Here is an 18950-nt window from a genome sequence, read left to right on the forward strand (position 1 = left end):
TAACTCTCTCATACGATGTCCGAATTGGACGATTCTTTTTGCTATGGCTGCGAAATTTCGATACGGATCTAATGCTTCAATCAAAACTGAATTTGGAGTTCATTTGATTAATATGATACCACTTATTCTTGAAGAAACGACATCGAAACATTCTTGAAATGCCCAAGTTAAACTCCATCAACCATCCAAAATCTACTCGAGGCCCTCGGGACTTCAACCAAATATATCAACAAGTCTTAAAACATCATATGGACTTACCTAGGGTTTCAAATCATTCCAAGAAATGTTGAAACGCCAATTCACACCTCGATTCGGACTTATGAGTTTCAAACTTTTCAATTTACAAAACTTGCGCCGAAACATATCAAATGGATCCGGAATGATTCAAATTTGGTACACAAGTCATAAATGACATAATGGAGCTATTTCAAATATTTAATCCATTTTTTCACATAAAAACATTCTGAAAAATTATACGGACTGCACATGCAAATCGAGGTGAGAAAAAAAAGGAGGTTTCTAGGCCTCGGAACACTGAATTTGTTTCTAAAACAAGTGATGACTTTTTGGGTCATCACATAATAACTGTGAACTGGATCTATTTCTATTAATCATTACAACCAGCAGGCAGGCCTGATTCGGACTTCTTATCTGAGTTATGTGATGAACCAATCTGCCTCAATATTTTAAAACTCCCTCGTCATTGGTATTTTTTAATCAAGACCTAAAAGTATGTGCAAGTCATGCTAATTATATGCTTTATTTGTTTAAGGAGGTATATATGAGCCTTTGTTTGTTTATATGCTCTCCCCAAAATATGCAATATGTGTTTTGTATGTCGCCTTAGAGTTTTTACCTTTGAAACTTCAAATAAGCCTAATATCCCTCCCATTTAGGATTAGTAGTCCTAAGTGCCTCCGGGACTGATAGGAGTGGGACGGGTAATAGCATGCAATAAGTAACCGAGACCAATCCGCGCTTTAAATACCTTAACGGGGTGGGAAGGGTAGATATGGATATGATGACCACGCGATAATGTCATGTGTAGCCCCTCATTGAGGAGTGATTTCCGGACATTGTGTGGGGTGATCCATATTTTTAATAAACCTAGGACCCTCTCCCTTTATTCTTTATTTCTTTTCTTTAGCATTTTAACTCCTTATTTAAAATTAGCCATTCTAATTGTTCTTTCAAACTTTGCTTACTTTCAAACCATTATGTGTTGAAATCCCCTCTTATTTGAGCCTTATCTGCCTATATGCTAATTGCACCTCAATTCATAATAATTGTCTGGCCGGGAACCACACTAGTGGATTCTGAGGGGTGCCTAACACCTTCCCCTTAGGATAATTTCAAGCCCTTACCCTATCTCTGGTTATTCAAATCGAACTCTTTTGGTGTCCTAATGCACCCCAATTATTAGGTGGTGACTCTTCAAATGCAAAACCCAGTTCCCAAAAGGAATGAGTTGTCCATCCAAATGCCGTAAACCCGATTTCGCGAGAAAAAGGGGGCGCGACACCACTGAAGCTGAATACATTACTATTGGACAATGTTGTGCATAATTACTGTGGATGTCTCACCAACTGGGTGATTATGAACTCTCTTTTAAACCTATACAAATTTTTTGTGATAATTCTAGTGCTATTTGTCTTTCAAAAAATCCTGTGCATCCCTCTAGAGCAAAGCATATAGATATCAAGCATCACTTTATTAGAGATCATGTTCTTAAGGGAGACATAGGAATATCTTTTGTTGGAACTACTGATCAGTTAGCGGATATTTTTACTAAGCCTCTATTAGAGGATAGGTTTTGTGCCTTAAGGAAACTACTTGGCATTACTTGCTTAACTAATAACCTATAGGGCCTATGTGTACTACAGTGTTTTCTTGCAGGTATAATGATTGTACTTTACTCATGCATTAATTATGGCTCCATTTTCTTTCCCTCTCTTTTCTTCTTATTTCACATCAGTTCGTCGTTCAAAGTTGGAAAGCCTATCATCGTGTCCCTTCAACTAACACTTTTTCCTTTTCCGGACTCAACCGTCAGAAGGTTCTCTTCTTAAGGCAGAGAACCCCTTTCAATCAATTTCATCCCTGTATTCCAGAAAACCCTTCTCCAAAGCTCCAACCAAACCACCTTTCTTCAATGGCCATCACTCACATTCTGGAATCTCATCAAATTTCCCTGTCCAACTATCCCTTTATCAATATCTCAAAATCCTACAACTCTAGAGCTTTTGCTAGTATGGGGTATGTAAGTGTGAAGGGCTCCTGGGTCAAGAAGCACGAGGGAGAAGTTAAGCCTGCTCCTATAGAACCCAACTCTAAATCCCCTGCCTCTTATCCCAGCCCTGGTGATCCTGATCTTGATGAAAAGCTTCGTGCCATCACCACTCAACTCTCTGAAATAAAAAATTTCCTCATAGCCACTCAGTCTACTGTTGGTGACATTCACGCCATCTCCAAGGAAATAGGGTCTGATGTGTCAAAGATAAGAGTTGCTATTCTCAGAGTTAGGGAGAATGTTGTCAAAGCTTTCAGGGAAATTCATGACAGGTTGGATGGAGTGAGCATCTCAGCAAATGCTAGCTTTGAACAACTGAAGGAGGCCATCTGCAATACTCTTACTTATTTTTTGCGTCGCTAATGTGGTTGATTAAGACAATTTTTTTGTTGTACTGTTGTTTTGGGGCTGTTTTCTCAGCCATTGAACAATCTTTGTTTTCTTGTGCGTTAGGTGCTTGTGATTGAACTTTAAATGCTACTCTTTAGTGCTATATATTCTGTTCAGTTCTTCGTCTGTTCCCTCTTTTCTGATGTCAAAAAGGGGGAGAAGAGTATATATTGTATCTGTACAGGTATAGTTGACTGTGGCACAAGTAGCAGTCTCCGTGGCAGAGTCCGATTCNACTGCATGAACTGAGGGGGAGGGTCCTTCAATCATGGACTAGTCAACTACATGCACTGAGGGGGAGTGCCATGATCCTCAACTACATACATTGAGGGGGAGTAAAACACAAGGAAGTCAACTGGTGTTTACACATATATATTATTTTGACATCATCAAAAAGGGGGAGATTGTTAGATCTAATTTTAATGATGCAAATAATATATCTGTGTAGGAAATCAATCAGAAGAGATCAAGGAATTAAGGAGCTACTATGAGATTGTTGAAGCAAGTCTGAATGCTTAAGGGGGAGAAGAGTATATATTGTTTAGTGCTATATATTCTGTTCAGTTCTTCATCTGTTCCCTCTTTGCTGATGTCAAAAAGGGGGAGAAGAGTATATATTGTATCTGTACAGGTATAGTTGACTGTGGCACAAGTAGCATCTTCCGTGGCAAGAGTCGACTTCGATCATGGACTAGTCAACTGCATGAACTGAGGGGGAGGGTCCTTCAATCATGGACTAGTCAACTACATGCACTGAGGGGGAGTGCCATGATCCTCAACTACATACATTGAGGGGGAGTAAAACACAGGAAAGTCAACTGGTGTTTACACATATATATTATTTTGACATCATCAAAAAGGGGGAGATTGTTAGATCTAACTTTAATGATGCAAATAATATATCTGTGCAGGAAATCAATCAGAAGAGATCAAGGAATTAAGGAGTTACTATGAGATTGTTGAAGCAAGTCTGAATGCTTAAGGAAAGAAATCAATCAGCAATGATTGTGGATAGCTACGATGGAAAGAATCTTTGCAAGACTAAACTTAAGGCAACAATCAAGGCCAGCATATTCATTCCGGATTCCATAAGAAGATTAGCTGATCTGCCAATTGTGGAAAGACCAACAATCAAGGAGCAAATCTTCGTCATCAACAGCTGGAGAAGGAAAGCGATCAGGAGCTGACAATGATTGAAGGACCAATAATTAAAACCTCATCATCAATGACTATAGTAGGAAGGCGATCAATCTCCTCTCATCAAGAAAGAGCAACGGCTAGCAATCTTATTTTTGGAAAGAATCAATCTCTTTCCAAGGATCAAATCTCTTGGGTTTTCAAATCTCGTTAGCACAAGGACTTCACCAAAATATTTATACTCAGCTTTCAGCCTTAGAAAAATATACTTTGATCAAACCAAAATTCTCTCTTTATTCTACTACAAACAAATATTGTAGTTCTTTGAGACCTACTGTGTAACAAGTCAGAGAAAAAGGAGAGTATAACACTGGTGAGGCATTGTATCAAAAGAGACGAGTGTTATAGGAACTGAGCTATCACGTCATTTCCATTGTACTCGAAGAAACGCATTTATTAAATAGAACTCCCTTGCAACCCAAGAGGACTGGACTAGGATTCACATTGAATCCAAACCAGTATAAAATTCCGGTGTCTTTAATTCCTGCACTTACTTTCTGTGTTTTATATTCTGCTACTATAATTGTTAGGTTATTGCATCTAGTCGACTAATTGGTAAATCAGTCAACTAATAGAGTTTAAATTTAAAAAAATATACAATTCCCCCTCCCCCCCCCCCCTCGTACTTTCACCAGGTGTATGCTATTCACTGATGACACAGTACTGATTGACGAGATGCGAGGCGGAGTTAACGCCAGTTTGGAAGTTTAGAGACAGACGCTGGAGTCTAAAGGTTTCAAGTTGAGTAGGTTAAAAACTGAGTACTTGGAGTGCAAGTTTAGTGATGGGTTGCATGTAGAAGAAGTGGAAGTGAAGATTGGTACTCAGGTCATCCCAAAAAGAGATAGTTTCAAGTATTTTGGGCTATTATTCAAGGCAATAGGGAGATTGACGGGGATGATACTCATCGAACTGGAGCATGGTAGATGAGATGGAGGTTCGCTTCGCGGTTTTGTGTGATAAGAATATGCCACCTGGACTTAAGGGCAAATTCTACAGAGTGTTGGTTAGACCGGCTATGTTGTATGGGGCTGAGTGCTGGGTTGTCAAGAGGTCCCATGTCCAGAAGATGAAAGTAGTTGAAATGAGGATGTTGAGATGGATGTGTGGGCATACCAGGAAGGAAAGGATTAGGAATAAAGTTATTAGGGACAAGGTAGGAGTGGCATCTATGGAGGATAAGTTGCGGGAATCTAGGTTGAGATGTTTCGGGCATGTGAAGAGGAGAGACATCGATGAACCGGTCAGGAGATGTGAGGGGTTGTCCATGGCGGGTCTGCGGAGGGGAAGGGGTAGGCCTAAGAAGCATTGGGAAAGAGGTTATTAGGCAGGACACGTCATCGCTTCGGCTTACCGAGGATATGACCCACGATTGTTAGTAGTGTGTTCCTCCTAGGCTTACCAGTAGTACTAAGACTATTTTTGTATTAGCTTAGTCATGGTTCTTTATTATTACATGTTGTGTTTGATGTTGTTGTTGTTGTTGTGTCATTCACGCTCGTCACCGTAATATATTATTGTCACATTTATTTACTACTTGGTTGCTTTATCTTATCTCTATTGTTCCTTGAGTCGGGGGTCTATCGAAAACAGCATCTCTATCTTTATAAGGTAGGGGTAAGGTCTGCGTACACATTACCCTTCCCATAACCCATTTATGGGATTACACTAGATTTTTTATTGTTGTTGTAGTTAAATCAATGGTGTAAAAAATAGTTTACACTATCAGATCATCCAAAAAGTATTTACATATAAAAAAAATTAAAATATAAAATTTATAATTTTGAAAATAAAACATATTATCTGTTATAACAGGTAAATATTACTTAATAATGTAAATATTTTTAATGCTAACGGTGTATATAACTTAAACTCATTTGAGAGGAGAATTTTATAAGATCAATGCAATTAGTTTTTGTTTTTTAACGAAGGGGAAAAGCTAAGAACCCCCCGGAAGTGTGAAATTAGACATAAATATGTTCACGTTCACTAAAAGAAGATATTCAGCTATACTATATTAAAAATGGGAAGCCCTTAAGCCTAAAGTTAAATTACCAAAACACCCATAAAAATCCAATGGACCATTTTACCCTTCACCAAGAAAAAGGATAAAAGAAAAACATTTAAATAAATTAAATTCCCTACTCCTAGAAAATGACACCGATTAACTTATTCTCACTAAGAGAACTGACTGACTCTTCATATTTAATTTTGTGGTTGACGCGCCCCTTCGAACAACACTTATGGTACATGACTCTTGGAAATATTGCTTACCATTTTCAAAGGACTTCATAGTTCGTACGTCTATTCTGGAAAAAAAACCTGTTTAGTTCCCTACTTCCCTTCGATACCCTCTTCGTCATCCCCCTTATGTTTTTTAACTCAAATTTTGTTTTCTTTGTTCTGCTCTTTTTATTTCAATTTAGTGTTTTTTTCTTTGGTCTTGACAAGGGGTTTTTTCATTGTTGGTTTTGGTGTATAGGACTTACATTTACTTTAAGGTGAAAATAAGAAAATCGCAAAAACTAAATACAAGGAAGGCCGGAAAAATTATCGTGAAGTCGTACTCTAGGTAATTCCAATTTTTTATCTTTTAAATATATATTTTAATTAGATGTCTTTTACTGAAATTTATTATGTGTATCATATATTTCTTTGGTTATTTCGTCAAGTAATTTATGCTCCTAATTGTTTTGACGCATGATGGTTTCTCTCTTTAATCGTGATTTAATATTTGGGTTGCAAATTTTTATTTCTAATGCTATGATCATACTTCTATTTTTCACCCATTACAAAGACAGAAATAAATATGTTCTTGAGTTTGTTTAGGCTGCCATTAGCCTCGTTACATCATTTATGGATCAAAATTGGTTTGAGATAGAATTTGAAGATGGTGCACCCTAAGAAGGTGCAAAGATCTCTTTCATATGGTCTATCCTACATTTAAAATTTCTCTTTTGTGCTACTTTTCTGGACTTTCTTCATCCCACCATAGATTTTGATTAAAGTATTATTTGTTCATGGAATATGACCAGTTTTTGACAAAAAATTGAAGTTTTTTTCAACTTCTCAAAAATTGGTTTAGGGTAGTTTTTGGTTAAATTCTTTATTCCACTCACACAAATTCAACTTGTTTTCAAATAAAATATATGTCCAAACATAACTTCAACTTTCAAAAATTATTTTTCAATATAATTTCAAAAACTCTTTTTCAAATTTCAATCAAATCTATGTCCAAACGCTAGCTACAACTCTTCTAGAGGGTAGGAGCGGAGATTCCTTTTGTGTTTTACCAGGCAAGTGTATACAAGTAAAATTATCTATTGTATAAACACACAATGGTACGATGATACACAAAAGCTAATGTAAAGTCGAAAAAGTAAGCGCAAAAGAGATTTTCTTAGTCATTTTGATCCATGCATCTATTTGTTGTCAATTTGTAAAGAAACCTCATAAATTGTTAAGGTAAAAAAGAAATTTATTATCTTAAGTGTAGGAGTTTACTTGTATTTTGGTGTAACAAGCCATATTTGATTTTCTTAGTACATTCATAAACACTAATGTACTCACTATTGTAAATTTCATATGACCTTCTTCCAAAAGATTGATGAATATATTGCAATTTTAGTGATTTGGTCTTTTCAGATCATAGTTTGTCCTTTTCGAATGCCATCTATTTGCTATAAATTTTGTCTTGCAAAACCATTATAATATTCTTGCTGATAAAAAAAAAGGTCATTTCCCTATTCTCTGGTCATTTCTTACCTTTCTAACTTGATTTTGCTATGATATGGTGTATTTCCTACTCAAGTAAATTTTCTTAGTGTAATAGTTGGACTATGTTTCTTTTATTCTAATTTGCTATAAAGAAGACATGAAACCTTATGCATTTTAACTTGATATTGGATAGTTCATTTTACTTGGAAAGTTTTGTTCCTTGAGAAGAATGAAGATATTTTTATTTGTTTTTCGCATGAAGAGAACCTAGACTTCTCATTTTGATCTGATCATGCTTTTGTTTCCAAGAAAGCGATGTTTTTATATAAAATAGTCGTATTTCTCTCTGTCATTGGGACGTGAAAGAATTTATAAAACGATTTTAATTTTACTTTTAAACAGGGGACTTACTACTTTGTTCAGCTGAATCAAGGATAATTTCTAATACTAATACTTTTGCAAGGCAATAAAAATAGAGAGGTAAATTAAAAAGGATTTTTTGGAAGCCACATGAGAGTAGTCACATATGCACGGTCATGTTTATAACTGCATGGCATCTTCACACTTGCAAAAACTACAAATTTTTTAATTGGGTAATATCCATTTGCAAGATGAAGATGATAGTGCGGGTTTTGACTTTGTTGTTGGGGGCCTATGCAAATTAAAATATTGACAGTAATATCAACCGCTCCAAAAGATTGAAACTAAGTTGAGAGATGAATTGTGTCAAATAGCTTTGCATTTTGGTATAGTTGCGTTAATGCCATTGACCAATCTGTTTTACATTTTGCACTAAAAAGATATTCAACTATACTCTATTAAGTTCATAAAATAAAAGCATTCTGGTGATCCAACTTAGTAGATATATCTATTATTTGGTAGTGCTTATAATATTACTGCATTGTAAATGCATCATAAACTAAAAGTTTAATTTATATAACGGGTAATGCATGCTTGTCAAAATCTTTTAATTCAAAATGGTAATGGGGAAGTCTCATTTGTGCAGTACCATTTTAACCTATTACTTTCTTTTGTGAAAGATGAGGCATTAATGAATTAGGGGGGATTGGACGTGCCAAGATTTCCGTGTGGTTCATGTAAAAAATTAATAGTGAAGCTTTTATGTAATTCAGGGATTGAACAGTTACATACTTTAAGAACATGGAGAGTTTCCTCTAACGAAGCGGCTTTGTTCTTATGTTGGGGGACATAGTTGAGTGTCTCATTGCCGAGCAATTGAAAGATATAATTGTGATGTCAAGGAATTGTTGATTGAAATGGAGTTGGGTTCACTGTTTTTACTTGGACAGTCTCTTAAAATTTGCTGCAGATAAATGTATTATTAGAGAAACACGTTTCTTAACGCAAGGTCGAAAAATAAAATTATATATTACATGATTTAGCATACACGTGCGACGCACGTGTCGAGAAACTAGTAATAAAAGAAACAAGAAACTACAAGTAAGTACAAGTTTGGAAAATTTTACACCCAAAATACAAAAAGACTACATCTATAAAAACGCTTGCGGACAAAATTCAGGGAGAAATTCAAAAATAGCCAGATTTACAAGTGGTCGTTCAAAAATAGCCCAGTTTTAAAAGTAATCGAAATTTAGCCACTTTTCATGTAAAGATAAATCTGAGCGAAAACACTGTTCAAAACCCAGAAAATATGCCGGTATATTATGCTGGAGTTCCAGCATAAGTATACTTGAACTCCAGCATAATATACTGGAGTTCCAGGATAAGTATGCTGGAACTCCAGCATAGTTCCAGCATAATATGATGGAGTTCCAGCATAAGTACACTAGAACTCCAGCATAATATACTGGAGTTCCAGCAAAGTATACCGGTCCAGTATAATATGCTGGAAGTTCATACACAAGTGCTCGAATCTCCAGTATATCATGCTGGAACTTTCCGTGTGTTGAAGTTCCAGCATAATATGCTGGAGTTCATACACATGTGCACCGAACTCCAGTATATTATGCTGGACCGGTCTCTGTTTCAGCAAAATAGTGGCTATTTTTCATTGACTTGCTAAACACTGGCTATTTTTGAATGACCAGTCCGAAAACTGGCTAGACCGTGCTATTTTTACCAAAATTCTGTATAACTGACCTTTGAAAGCGGTAAACTTAAAAACATATTGGAAACTAAAGTCATTTGGCAGGAAAACAAATTATTTCAGGATTAATTATTTCGGGAATAGTTATCTTACCATTCCATAAAGATAAAAATACTACTACAAATCCGGGATAATTAATTTCGGAATTAATTATATTACAATTTTATATCAACCGAGCGTGGAATAAACTTATCTCAAATTTAATCCCTCGTACCAAACGAGTATAAAGCGTGGTATTACGAGAATGGTGTGTATTTATATAACTTGAATGGCAAATCAATTTTCCAATTGCTAGTTAGCAAAGTAAAAGTTTCATGATGAAATTATGTCATTAGATCTAGAACCCTCTTTTATAATTATTCTCTCATAAATTCTTTTGAGAAGGGCGGGCAAGTAGTAGTTGTAAGAGGAAGGAAGAAGAACGTAAGGTTTTGAACACAGTCGAGACATAACGAAATAGTAACTATTAAACTGCAACCTTCTGGTCATTTTTTAGCTATTTTAAAGTGCATAAACGACTAGAATTCATATCAAATCGTGCCAGATCCATCTGTACTCACCTTTTTTTGTGGCCAAATTGAGCGCACAGTAGGCAAGCATCACTCCAACAATGTACAAAACAAACAAATATGCTGCCCTGAAAATGAAATATTAAATCCATAATAGCTTTCAAAATCCCAAAATTTGAAGTACAGTAGGCAAGCATCACTCCAACAATATACAAAACAAACAAATATGCTGCCCTGAAAATGAAATATTAAATCCATAATAGCTTTCAAAATCCCAAAATTTGAAGTACAGTAATATAGCAATAGATAACAAACATGATTTTAAGATAAGAAATACGCTGCCATGAATCCTCTCCAAAACCTAAGAGTATGTAAAGACAGTAAAGTAGACAATACAAATAGTGAACTAAGCCAAAAAATATCCAGAGATTCATATGGTGACCAAGGTTCGATCACTTCCTCTCTCTAGCACCAGCTCTTGGCGTGACTACGTCTTACTGGTGATCAAGAAACTTTTACTTTCTCTCCGTCAGCTTCCTTGACGGTCCTGATGATATTTCACATTACCCTTGGCACTGAACGACCAAGAGGAAATAGTGAATACCATCACATTCTAATATAACACACAAAGAATATCGGCTTCACTCGCCCAGTCCAGCCCTCTTTTTCAAGTGTTTCTTGAAGTCCATGATATCACCCTCCCACCGTGTAACAGCCTGATTTTCACATACCCATATCTCATGGGCAACCTGGTTTATGAGCCTAAAATCATGACTAACTAGAACCATCCCACCATCCCATTCATTCAATGCCTCTGCAAGTGAGTCAATTGTCTCAATATCAAGATGGTTGGTTGGCTCATCCAACAGCAGCATGTGAGGTTGCCTATATGCCAACCATGCAAAAATCACCCTACTACGTTGACCATCGGACAAGTTCTTCATAGCCATTACTTGAGCTTTACCTGTGAGGCCAAACCTCCCAATTGCTGCCCTCATCTTCTCCTCCTCATTTCCAGGGTACTCTCTCATCATGTACTGAAGAGCAGACACGTCCATGTCTAGCTTCTCAGCCAAGTGCTGGTGATACTGCGCAATTTTAAGGTGATTATGCCGCTTAACCATGCCATCAGTGGGGAATAAGTCCCCTATCATCAGCTTAAGCAGTGTGCTCTTTCCAGCTCCATTAGGCCCCACAAGTGCTATCCTGGAATCAAGATCTACACCAAAATCAAGGTTCTTATAGATGAGGTTCTCAGGTGTGTAGCCAAATGCGACTTCCGAAAACTGTAAAACAGGAGGAGGAAGTTTGCCAACATCAGTAAACCGGAAAACCAAGACACTGTCCCTCCCCACCTTCTCTGTAAGCCCACCACGCTCCATCTTAGCCAATGTTTTTTCTTTACTCTGTGCTTGACGGGCTAGCTTAGCTGAACCGTGTCCAAAGCGAGCAATGTACTCCTTCATTGAAGCAATCTGCTCCTGCTCCCACTTATACTGTTTCATCTGGTTCTCTTCTAGCTCTGACCGGGTTTGAACATATTGGTCGTAGTTTCCTGTATAGAGCTTCAATTTCTTGTTTTGCATGTGGATGATATTGGTACAAACACCATTGAGAAAATCTTGGGAGTGTGAAATGACAACCAGAATGCGCTCGAAATTCTTCAAGGATTCTTCTAACCACACACAGGCCTCTAAGTCTGCATTCAGGAAGAAGAATAACACATGTCAACTCTAAAAGAGCCATCATATAGGACTACACATTGTTCATATAAATCTAGCAAGGGCAAAACCCTAACAGTTGAGGAAAGATCTACTATGCTAGAAAATGTAAAGCGAAGATTACCAAGATGGTTTGTTGGTTCATCAAGCAACAAAATTGTTGGATTCATAAATAGGGCCCGCGCAAGAGAAATCCTCATTCTCCAGCCACCGGAGAAATCACATGTTTTCTTTGCTTGCATTTTCTTATCAAATCCAAGACCAAACAAGATCTCAGCAGCACGTTTCTCAGCAGTGGCTGCATCCATAGCTTCTAAACGCTCATAGATCCGTTCAAGTTGCTCTCCACCGCCATCATCCTACAATACAAACGAAACTAACCATATTATCCAAAGAAAACCAAGACCATGGAGCATTAATTTAATGTTAACAGCATCATACCTGTCCAGCCAAAGCTTCAGCTTCTTTCTCCAATTTCAACCTCTCTTCATCACAATTAATGACGGCCTCAAGAGCAGACATGTCAGAGGCATCAATCTCCCGTGAAAGATGAAAAATATCCATATGCTCTGGGATGGGAAGTTCCCGAAGCCCTATAGCGGTAAGAAGAGTAGATTTCCCACAGCCATTCAGTCCCAGCAACCCATAACGTCTGCAAAAATAAGAGGTCAGAACTTTAACATCAATTAAGATACACAATAATACAAGAAATTAACAAGTTTTACCTTCCATAGTTGAGCTCCAGTTCAGAATCAACAATGAGATCATGTCCGTGGAAGGTGACTGATAAAGATTGTATCTGTGACACAAAGAGTACCAAAACAAAACAATGATATCCCCAAATAAAAGGAAGAATCCAAAGGCTCTGCATTAAATTTTCAGCATCTTCTCAGTGATAGACTAATTACTCTTTATAAAAGGTACATACTATAAATGTGCATGCCTCTTGACAGCAATATGCAACTTCTGTTTAAGACTAGTTCTTCTACACCAAGGTGAATAAAACAATGTTGGAATAATACTTAGCGCAACACCATGGAAAGTCACCATAGGACACCCAAAAAACGAGGAAAACAAGCCGAGGCCTAATAAATATCACAAAATTTTGTCAACTCAAATAATGATGGAATCTGGGACTATGAAAAGAAAAAAATATAATAGCACATTATTTCCCCTATGCATATGCAAGCTGACACAATTCAATATAAAAACATATAGTTCTATAGGTTCAGAAATAGCATGAAATGGGTCCAGATAGAGCAGAACTGACACCGTGGAATCATATTGCCTACGCCAACTACTATGGGTTTGATCCACACTTATTATCATATGCTTCCAGAAATTTGGATGTCTCTTTCTTGAGATAGAGGCATGTCGATCAACTTCAATATTACCAGTCATACCAAGGGGAGGGAGGAATAAAGTTAAAGTTCCTTTCATTCAGAAATATATAGCTCTAATGCAAACCCAATAAACCTAACAAGGAGATTAAATTAAAAATAGCCTGAAAACCAAAATAATCCAATTCACTTCTAAAAATAGGAGAGAGATGAATTTCACACCAACTCCTTCATCTAAAACTTTGCGCAGCACTTCAATATGCAACCAGATAGTGAACCAGAAGAACCCAAAAGCCCTAGCAGATATTATATATCTAACCACCAAGATAAGAACTACAAAACCTAACAACAACAACTCAATTTCAAACAAGTTGGGGAAATATGAATCCTACCTGACCACATTGAACCATTTAAACTCATCTCAAGTCAATATTATGCAAATACAAATAAAAAATATTAGACAAAACCTAGTCCCTAGGACACATAGGACCTATAGTAAAAGTGCTAACAAGTCTAAAGCATACAACTAAAAAATATTAGATGAAATCTAGTCCCTAGGACACATAGGACCTATAGTAAAAGTGCTAACAAGTCTAAAGCATGTTCTCAACTAATAGGTATCGCCTATAGAGATCTTTTTCTTCTGTTGTACCCTATCTTTTGCTAGGTATGCATGAATTCCGAGAAACTGTAGGTCCTTCAACCAGGGGCAGAGCTACAAGCTAGCAATGTATTTGTGTTTAAATATGTACAAAGAATAAATTAGGAACGCAGAATTATAGCTCGAAGTCGTTCTAAATTGCAGAACTGATAGTTCCATGAAGTTAAAATCCTGGTTCTGCCTTCGACAAAACTACACAACTACACAATCTAACAATTTTTTTCATGTTACAAGGCGAACATGTAATTACAATTTCCTATTATAAACAACATTAAAGACAATAACGAATCGAAAACCAACAGATACTTGAGAAATCAGAAAGTACAAAAATCAGATCTAAAACACGAAACTAACCCGAATATCCCTGGAAAGGGGATGCGAACATAAAACACCAGTGCAATTTCGATCAGATATGTGAAGATCCCCCACTCCGTTCGTCAAATTATCAACACCGTTGGTCTCCGGTGCCGCTTTGGACACTGTCGTCGCCGCCGCTTTGGATGACGCGGCTGCACCTTTTCCTCCTCTCCTAGCAGCTGCCGCCGCCTTCTTCTGTGCATCTCTCTTCTTCGCCGCATCCGACACCATCTATCAAAAAAAAAGCAATTTCGAATCAGAAAAAAGATCAACAATAAAATAAAAATAGATTTGAACTGAAATTAAATCAGGAAACAAACAATACCTTTTGAAATTGAAGATCTAAGGTTTGGGGAGATTAAGGATAGCGTAGGGAGTGAGATAAAGTATCAGATGTAGTTTCGTTTGGTTAATCTATTTTTCCTCGGACTGCAGCTGCTGAGGAGAAAGAGGAACCCGAGAATGAGGGTTTTTAGAGAGAGTCTTAAGGAAAAGTGGGAGTGATAAATTTATACGAGGCGTGTGGGAAAGAAAGGGTGCACGTTGACGGTTAATGGAGGTCCAAGGATAATCTGAACGGTGATCCTTTCACCTTGGGAAGTTGCTTGCTTTAGGTTAAAGTGAATATATTTGCTTTGGATTTGTCGTTTTTTGGGTTTGGGTTGGCCTAATTTCACTTTGTTAGGTTTTTGTACCTGACCAAAATGAGTATTAAAGTTGGCCTATTGGCCCATATGCCACTCTAACATTATAGAAAATGAATGGTAGTGTGTCAAAGAATTTGTATTTTTTTATAATCATATAAGTCATATGAACATATTAATTAATTATGTTCATAAAAACTTAAAAATATCTTACATGCCACTGAACATAATATTTTGGATTCAAATATACTTAAGGAAAACTCAGTTTTCTCATGGTCACTGGCTCACTGCTGCCCATTTAGATATTCTTTTTTTATTCCATGTAATTACGCAAAAGAACAAAAAGGAAAAAGAAGTTAGTAAAAGGTCAGTACGTAAACGCTTTTCTTTCCATACCTATAATTTTAGTATTATTATTATATCTTCTTATCTTTAAATATCTATTATTACCTGATATTGCTTCTGCTTCGGTACTATTATTATTTTGTTGTTGTTATTCCTTCTTTTTCCTTGATTTTTTTTACTACTGCATTTCCTTTAATTAACTGTTGTGTTTCTGCTTGCCTTGAGTCGAAAGTTTACCAGAAATAACTTTACTACCTGCACTAAGATATGCGTACATACTCTGGGATTACAATGGATATATATTGTTGTTGTTGTTGTAACGAAAGGGGGAGGGGTGAGTGGATTTTGGGCCGAAATCTAAGAGAGGCTAGTGGATGTAGGCTTTAAACAAAATGGAGCCCACGAGCCCATAGTGAGGACTCATCTTCCTCAGCTGCCCAGTCATTTTTCTGCAACCCTCAGCAAAATAAGTTCTCGAGTCTTAAAACTACAGCAACTGCCATTCTCAAAAACTACTTCTCGAGCTTGGAATCAATTTTTCATGGTAAATCTCTCTCCTTTTCTTTGTTTTCTTTTCTTCCTTAGCCTTAAATACATTTGATTCACACAAAAAAAAAAATTCAAGCTTGGGTTTAATGAAACGATTTCAATGGAAAAGTAGTTCTAATCTTTTAATTTCTTATACCCATTTGAGAACTAATAAAGAGATGAAATAAATTTTTGCTCTTTTTGATCATGAGTTCCAAGTTGGGGTCTGCTTAACACGTAGCAAAGACATATAATTTTCTCACAGTGCAAAACTCTTAAGAAGTTTGATTTTCCTTTTTTACTTTTTTTGGTGATTTAAATACTGTGATATTTTTTTAATTACTGTTTGGTGGTGATTGTAAGGTAATTGTTTCTATGCTCTATCAATTTTGTGTTATGTGGAAAAGTTCAGATATTTTGAGAGGGAACTAGCATTAGGGGAATGCTTATTTATTTCAACGAAAACTTACTTTTATCTTCCTAATTACATTAACAATGTGGGAATTAAAAAGATGTTAACTATGTTGCTCATATTTTTTTTGAGAGCTACTATGTTGCTCGTATTTTAATGTGATGAAGACTTTTTGAGTTTTCTGAGTTTTTTTGTAAAATTGCTATTACTTTCTTGTGCCTAGAGTTTATGTAGTTTTGTTCCATTACCTGCAAGACGAAGGTCTAATGGAAACAACCTCTCTACCTGCACAAGGTAGGGGTAAGGTTTGCGTACACACTACCCTTCCCGAACTCCACTTGTGGGAGTACGCTGGGTATGTTGTTGTTCGTTCCATTACCTGCAATCACCATATAAAGAGGAAAAAATTTAACTCCTTTTATGTTTCATTAGAAGAAAAAAAGGGTCTATTACCTCTTTGCTAGAGATGCTAATTTTTATTTATGCTCTGAACAATACAACTTCCTTTTTAACAGATCCGATTTTTGAAAATATGACGTTGCTGAAGAGGTATGTGTTGAGATTGTTCATATCATTGAAGTACATCACTGCAAATGTGGTAGACAGAAACAACGGACGAATAGTAGCAACAGCATCAACAGTAGAACATTCAATGAAACAGTCACTGGAATGCGGTAGAACTTGCAATGCAAAGGCTGCAGCAGTTGTAGGAGAAGTGTTGGCAATGCGTCTCAAAGTGGAGGGTCTTGATCAGGGACAAGGAAATGGGATCCATGTCAATGTAAATAAGGAGGTTGAGAAGAAAGGTTTCAAGAATCAGACAAAAGTTTGGGCTATAGTTAACGGCCTTAAGAACAATGGAGTGAAACTTATTTTGGATGACAATGAAAATGATAGTTCTCGCCCCAGCTACCACTAAACGATCCCCTCTTGCACATTCTTAAGGTATAAAAAGTTGAATATTATCTCATGTCAGTAGAAAATTTTATACTAAATATGTAGCTGACTCTAAAGTTAATATGGTACTCTTTTACAGCATAGTTTGCAGTTTCCATATATTTTGTATAACAGATGATGTTCTTTTCCGGAATGGAGGAGAATTTTGTGCTAGCTTCATTCTCAATCATTTTTGTATCTTTTGTCAAAGCACTCTCTTTACATCATCCTGATCCAATTGACTCATTAAAAGTTACAAGCCGGAGTGTAATATATTACAGGTTTCTATTTGTTGTTTCTCTCATCTTTGGCTATCTTATCATCTTGCATGTTGTTGCTACTGCTTGTGTTACTGCTTCCTTTTGCATGTTTTCTTGTGCCGAGGGTCTATCGGAAACATCTTCTCTACCCTCACAAGGTAAGGATAAGTTCTGCGTACATACTACCCTCCCCGGACGTCACTTGTGGGATTTCACTGGGTATGTTGTTGTTGTTATTGTAGTAGTAGTTATTGTGGCAGTGTTGGAGGCATGGCTTCTTTAATTTAAAGAGGCAATTTAAGAAATACTCCTCATCAAATACGGTTTGTGGTGAATTAGATAGCCTAATGTGTATTTTGCATACTTAAAAAACAGTTTGATTCTCTCTCCGTGGTCTGTACTTCATATATTACAAAACTTTCACTCGGTTCCTTTGCTTTGCTCTTTTGCAGACTATGATCTCAATAACAAGAGTTGAAGAAGATGGGAGTGATGTGCCTGGTTATAGAGAATAAGACTAACAGGTGCTCGAAATGGTTAGCTGGAAACAGGTTTAAGGCTAAATTTTCATGTTCTTCCGGGCTTAAGTTGGGGAAAAATGGACACAAAAACAGGACATGTCATCTCTCTCTTTTCTCGCTACTGTTTTTACCAGTTTGTTCAGCGTCTATCTAAAGTTCTGTCATTAAGTTAACTTAAAGAAATTGTTGTATCCAGTGTTAGAATTTGTGTTGTAAATTTGTACATAAATCATTACTGGAGACAATAGGTGGCCTTATTTTGAATAGTGTGTTTTAGTTGTTACACTCATTGTCAAGAGCTTATGCATGATTCTGGCTAATGTGCCAAGAATTTGAAATGAGTCCTAAACATTAGTTTGAACCAACCGAAACAAAAGGAAAATTAGGTTAGGAGATTGACTCATACTGTTGGACCTTGGACCCACCTGACCCGTATATCTATCTATTTATTACTATATTAAAAGCACGAGGGCACTTAGAGAAATGTCGTTCGCCTTTTTTACCCTTAAAAAATAAAGTTCACATTAGACAAAATAGTAATTCAACTTAATTTCCTAATATTTAGAACTTAGTTCCTTATTTGAATTATGTATGAACTCCTAATATTTAGGGTTCAAAATCAATTAAGATTTTACCTAATTTAAATTATTTATAATCACTCTATATTAAGTTCTTAATATGTAAGATTTTAACATCAACTTAAATTCTATTAATTAAACGCTTTAACAAACTCATCTAACACATGCACGTACAATGATGGTAAGAAATATTGGGGAACATCATGGAAACTATTTGGGCTAATTGATATTTTTTACTTTAAAACTAATTTAGATGTGAATTACCTTATATGAATTATTTGTCTATTTTAGCAACGTGACATTATTAATTTTTTCATGTTACAATTCAATATTTAAAATTTGGGATGCGCTATATTAAGAATTTGAATCAATAAAAATTTAATGAGTTACTATAATAATAAAAATAAATAATTAAG

General features: G+C 36.3%; 2 protein-coding genes across 2 annotated transcripts; one reads left to right on the top strand and one right to left on the bottom strand.

The window, feature by feature from the left end:
- Positions 1–10456: 10456 nt before the first annotated feature.
- LOC109209242 (ABC transporter F family member 1) lies at positions 10457–14842 on the bottom strand. The gene is made up of 6 exons (XM_019372470.1): positions 14636–14842; positions 14308–14541; positions 12678–12751; positions 12394–12604; positions 12077–12311; positions 10457–11930 (listed from the first exon to the last, which is right to left on the bottom strand). Exons 2-6 carry the CDS (start codon positions 14539–14541, stop codon positions 10873–10875), a joined length of 1812 nt encoding a protein of 603 aa, XP_019228015.1. The 5' UTR covers positions 14636–14842; the 3' UTR covers positions 10457–10872.
- Positions 14843–15637: 795 nt separating this feature from the next.
- LOC109209243 lies at positions 15638–18242 on the top strand. Its single transcript, XM_019372471.1, has 3 exons — positions 15638–15843; positions 16755–17184; positions 17888–18242. The coding sequence occupies exon 2, from the start codon at positions 16772–16774 to the stop codon at positions 17156–17158; it is 387 nt and encodes a 128-aa protein (XP_019228016.1). The 5' UTR covers positions 15638–15843; positions 16755–16771; the 3' UTR covers positions 17159–17184; positions 17888–18242.
- Positions 18243–18950: the final 708 nt, after the last annotated feature.

The sequence above is a fragment of the Nicotiana attenuata genome, unplaced genomic scaffold (assembly GCF_001879085.1).
Source record: "Nicotiana attenuata strain UT unplaced genomic scaffold, NIATTr2, whole genome shotgun sequence".
NCBI lineage: Eukaryota > Viridiplantae > Streptophyta > Magnoliopsida > Solanales > Solanaceae > Nicotiana > Nicotiana attenuata.

What these genes read in the sequence shown, in the direction of transcription:
- LOC109209242 (XM_019372470.1), bottom strand. Translation starts at nt 14,541, where the DNA reads ATGGTGTCGGATGCGGCGAAGAAGAGAGATGCACAGAAGAAGGCGGCG. An exon ending in CCCTTTCCAGGGATATTCGG is followed by an intron (nt 12,752 to 14,307) that starts GTTAGTTTCGTG and finishes TTTGTGTCACAG; the next exon opens with ATACAATCTTTATCAGTCAC. An exon ending in CTGGAGCTCAACTATGGAAG is followed by an intron (nt 12,605 to 12,677) that starts GTAAAACTTGTT and finishes TTATTTTTGCAG; the next exon opens with ACGTTATGGGTTGCTGGGAC.
- LOC109209243 (XM_019372471.1), top strand. Translation starts at nt 16,772, where the DNA reads ATGACGTTGCTGAAGAGGTATGTGTTGAGATTGTTCATATCATTGAAG.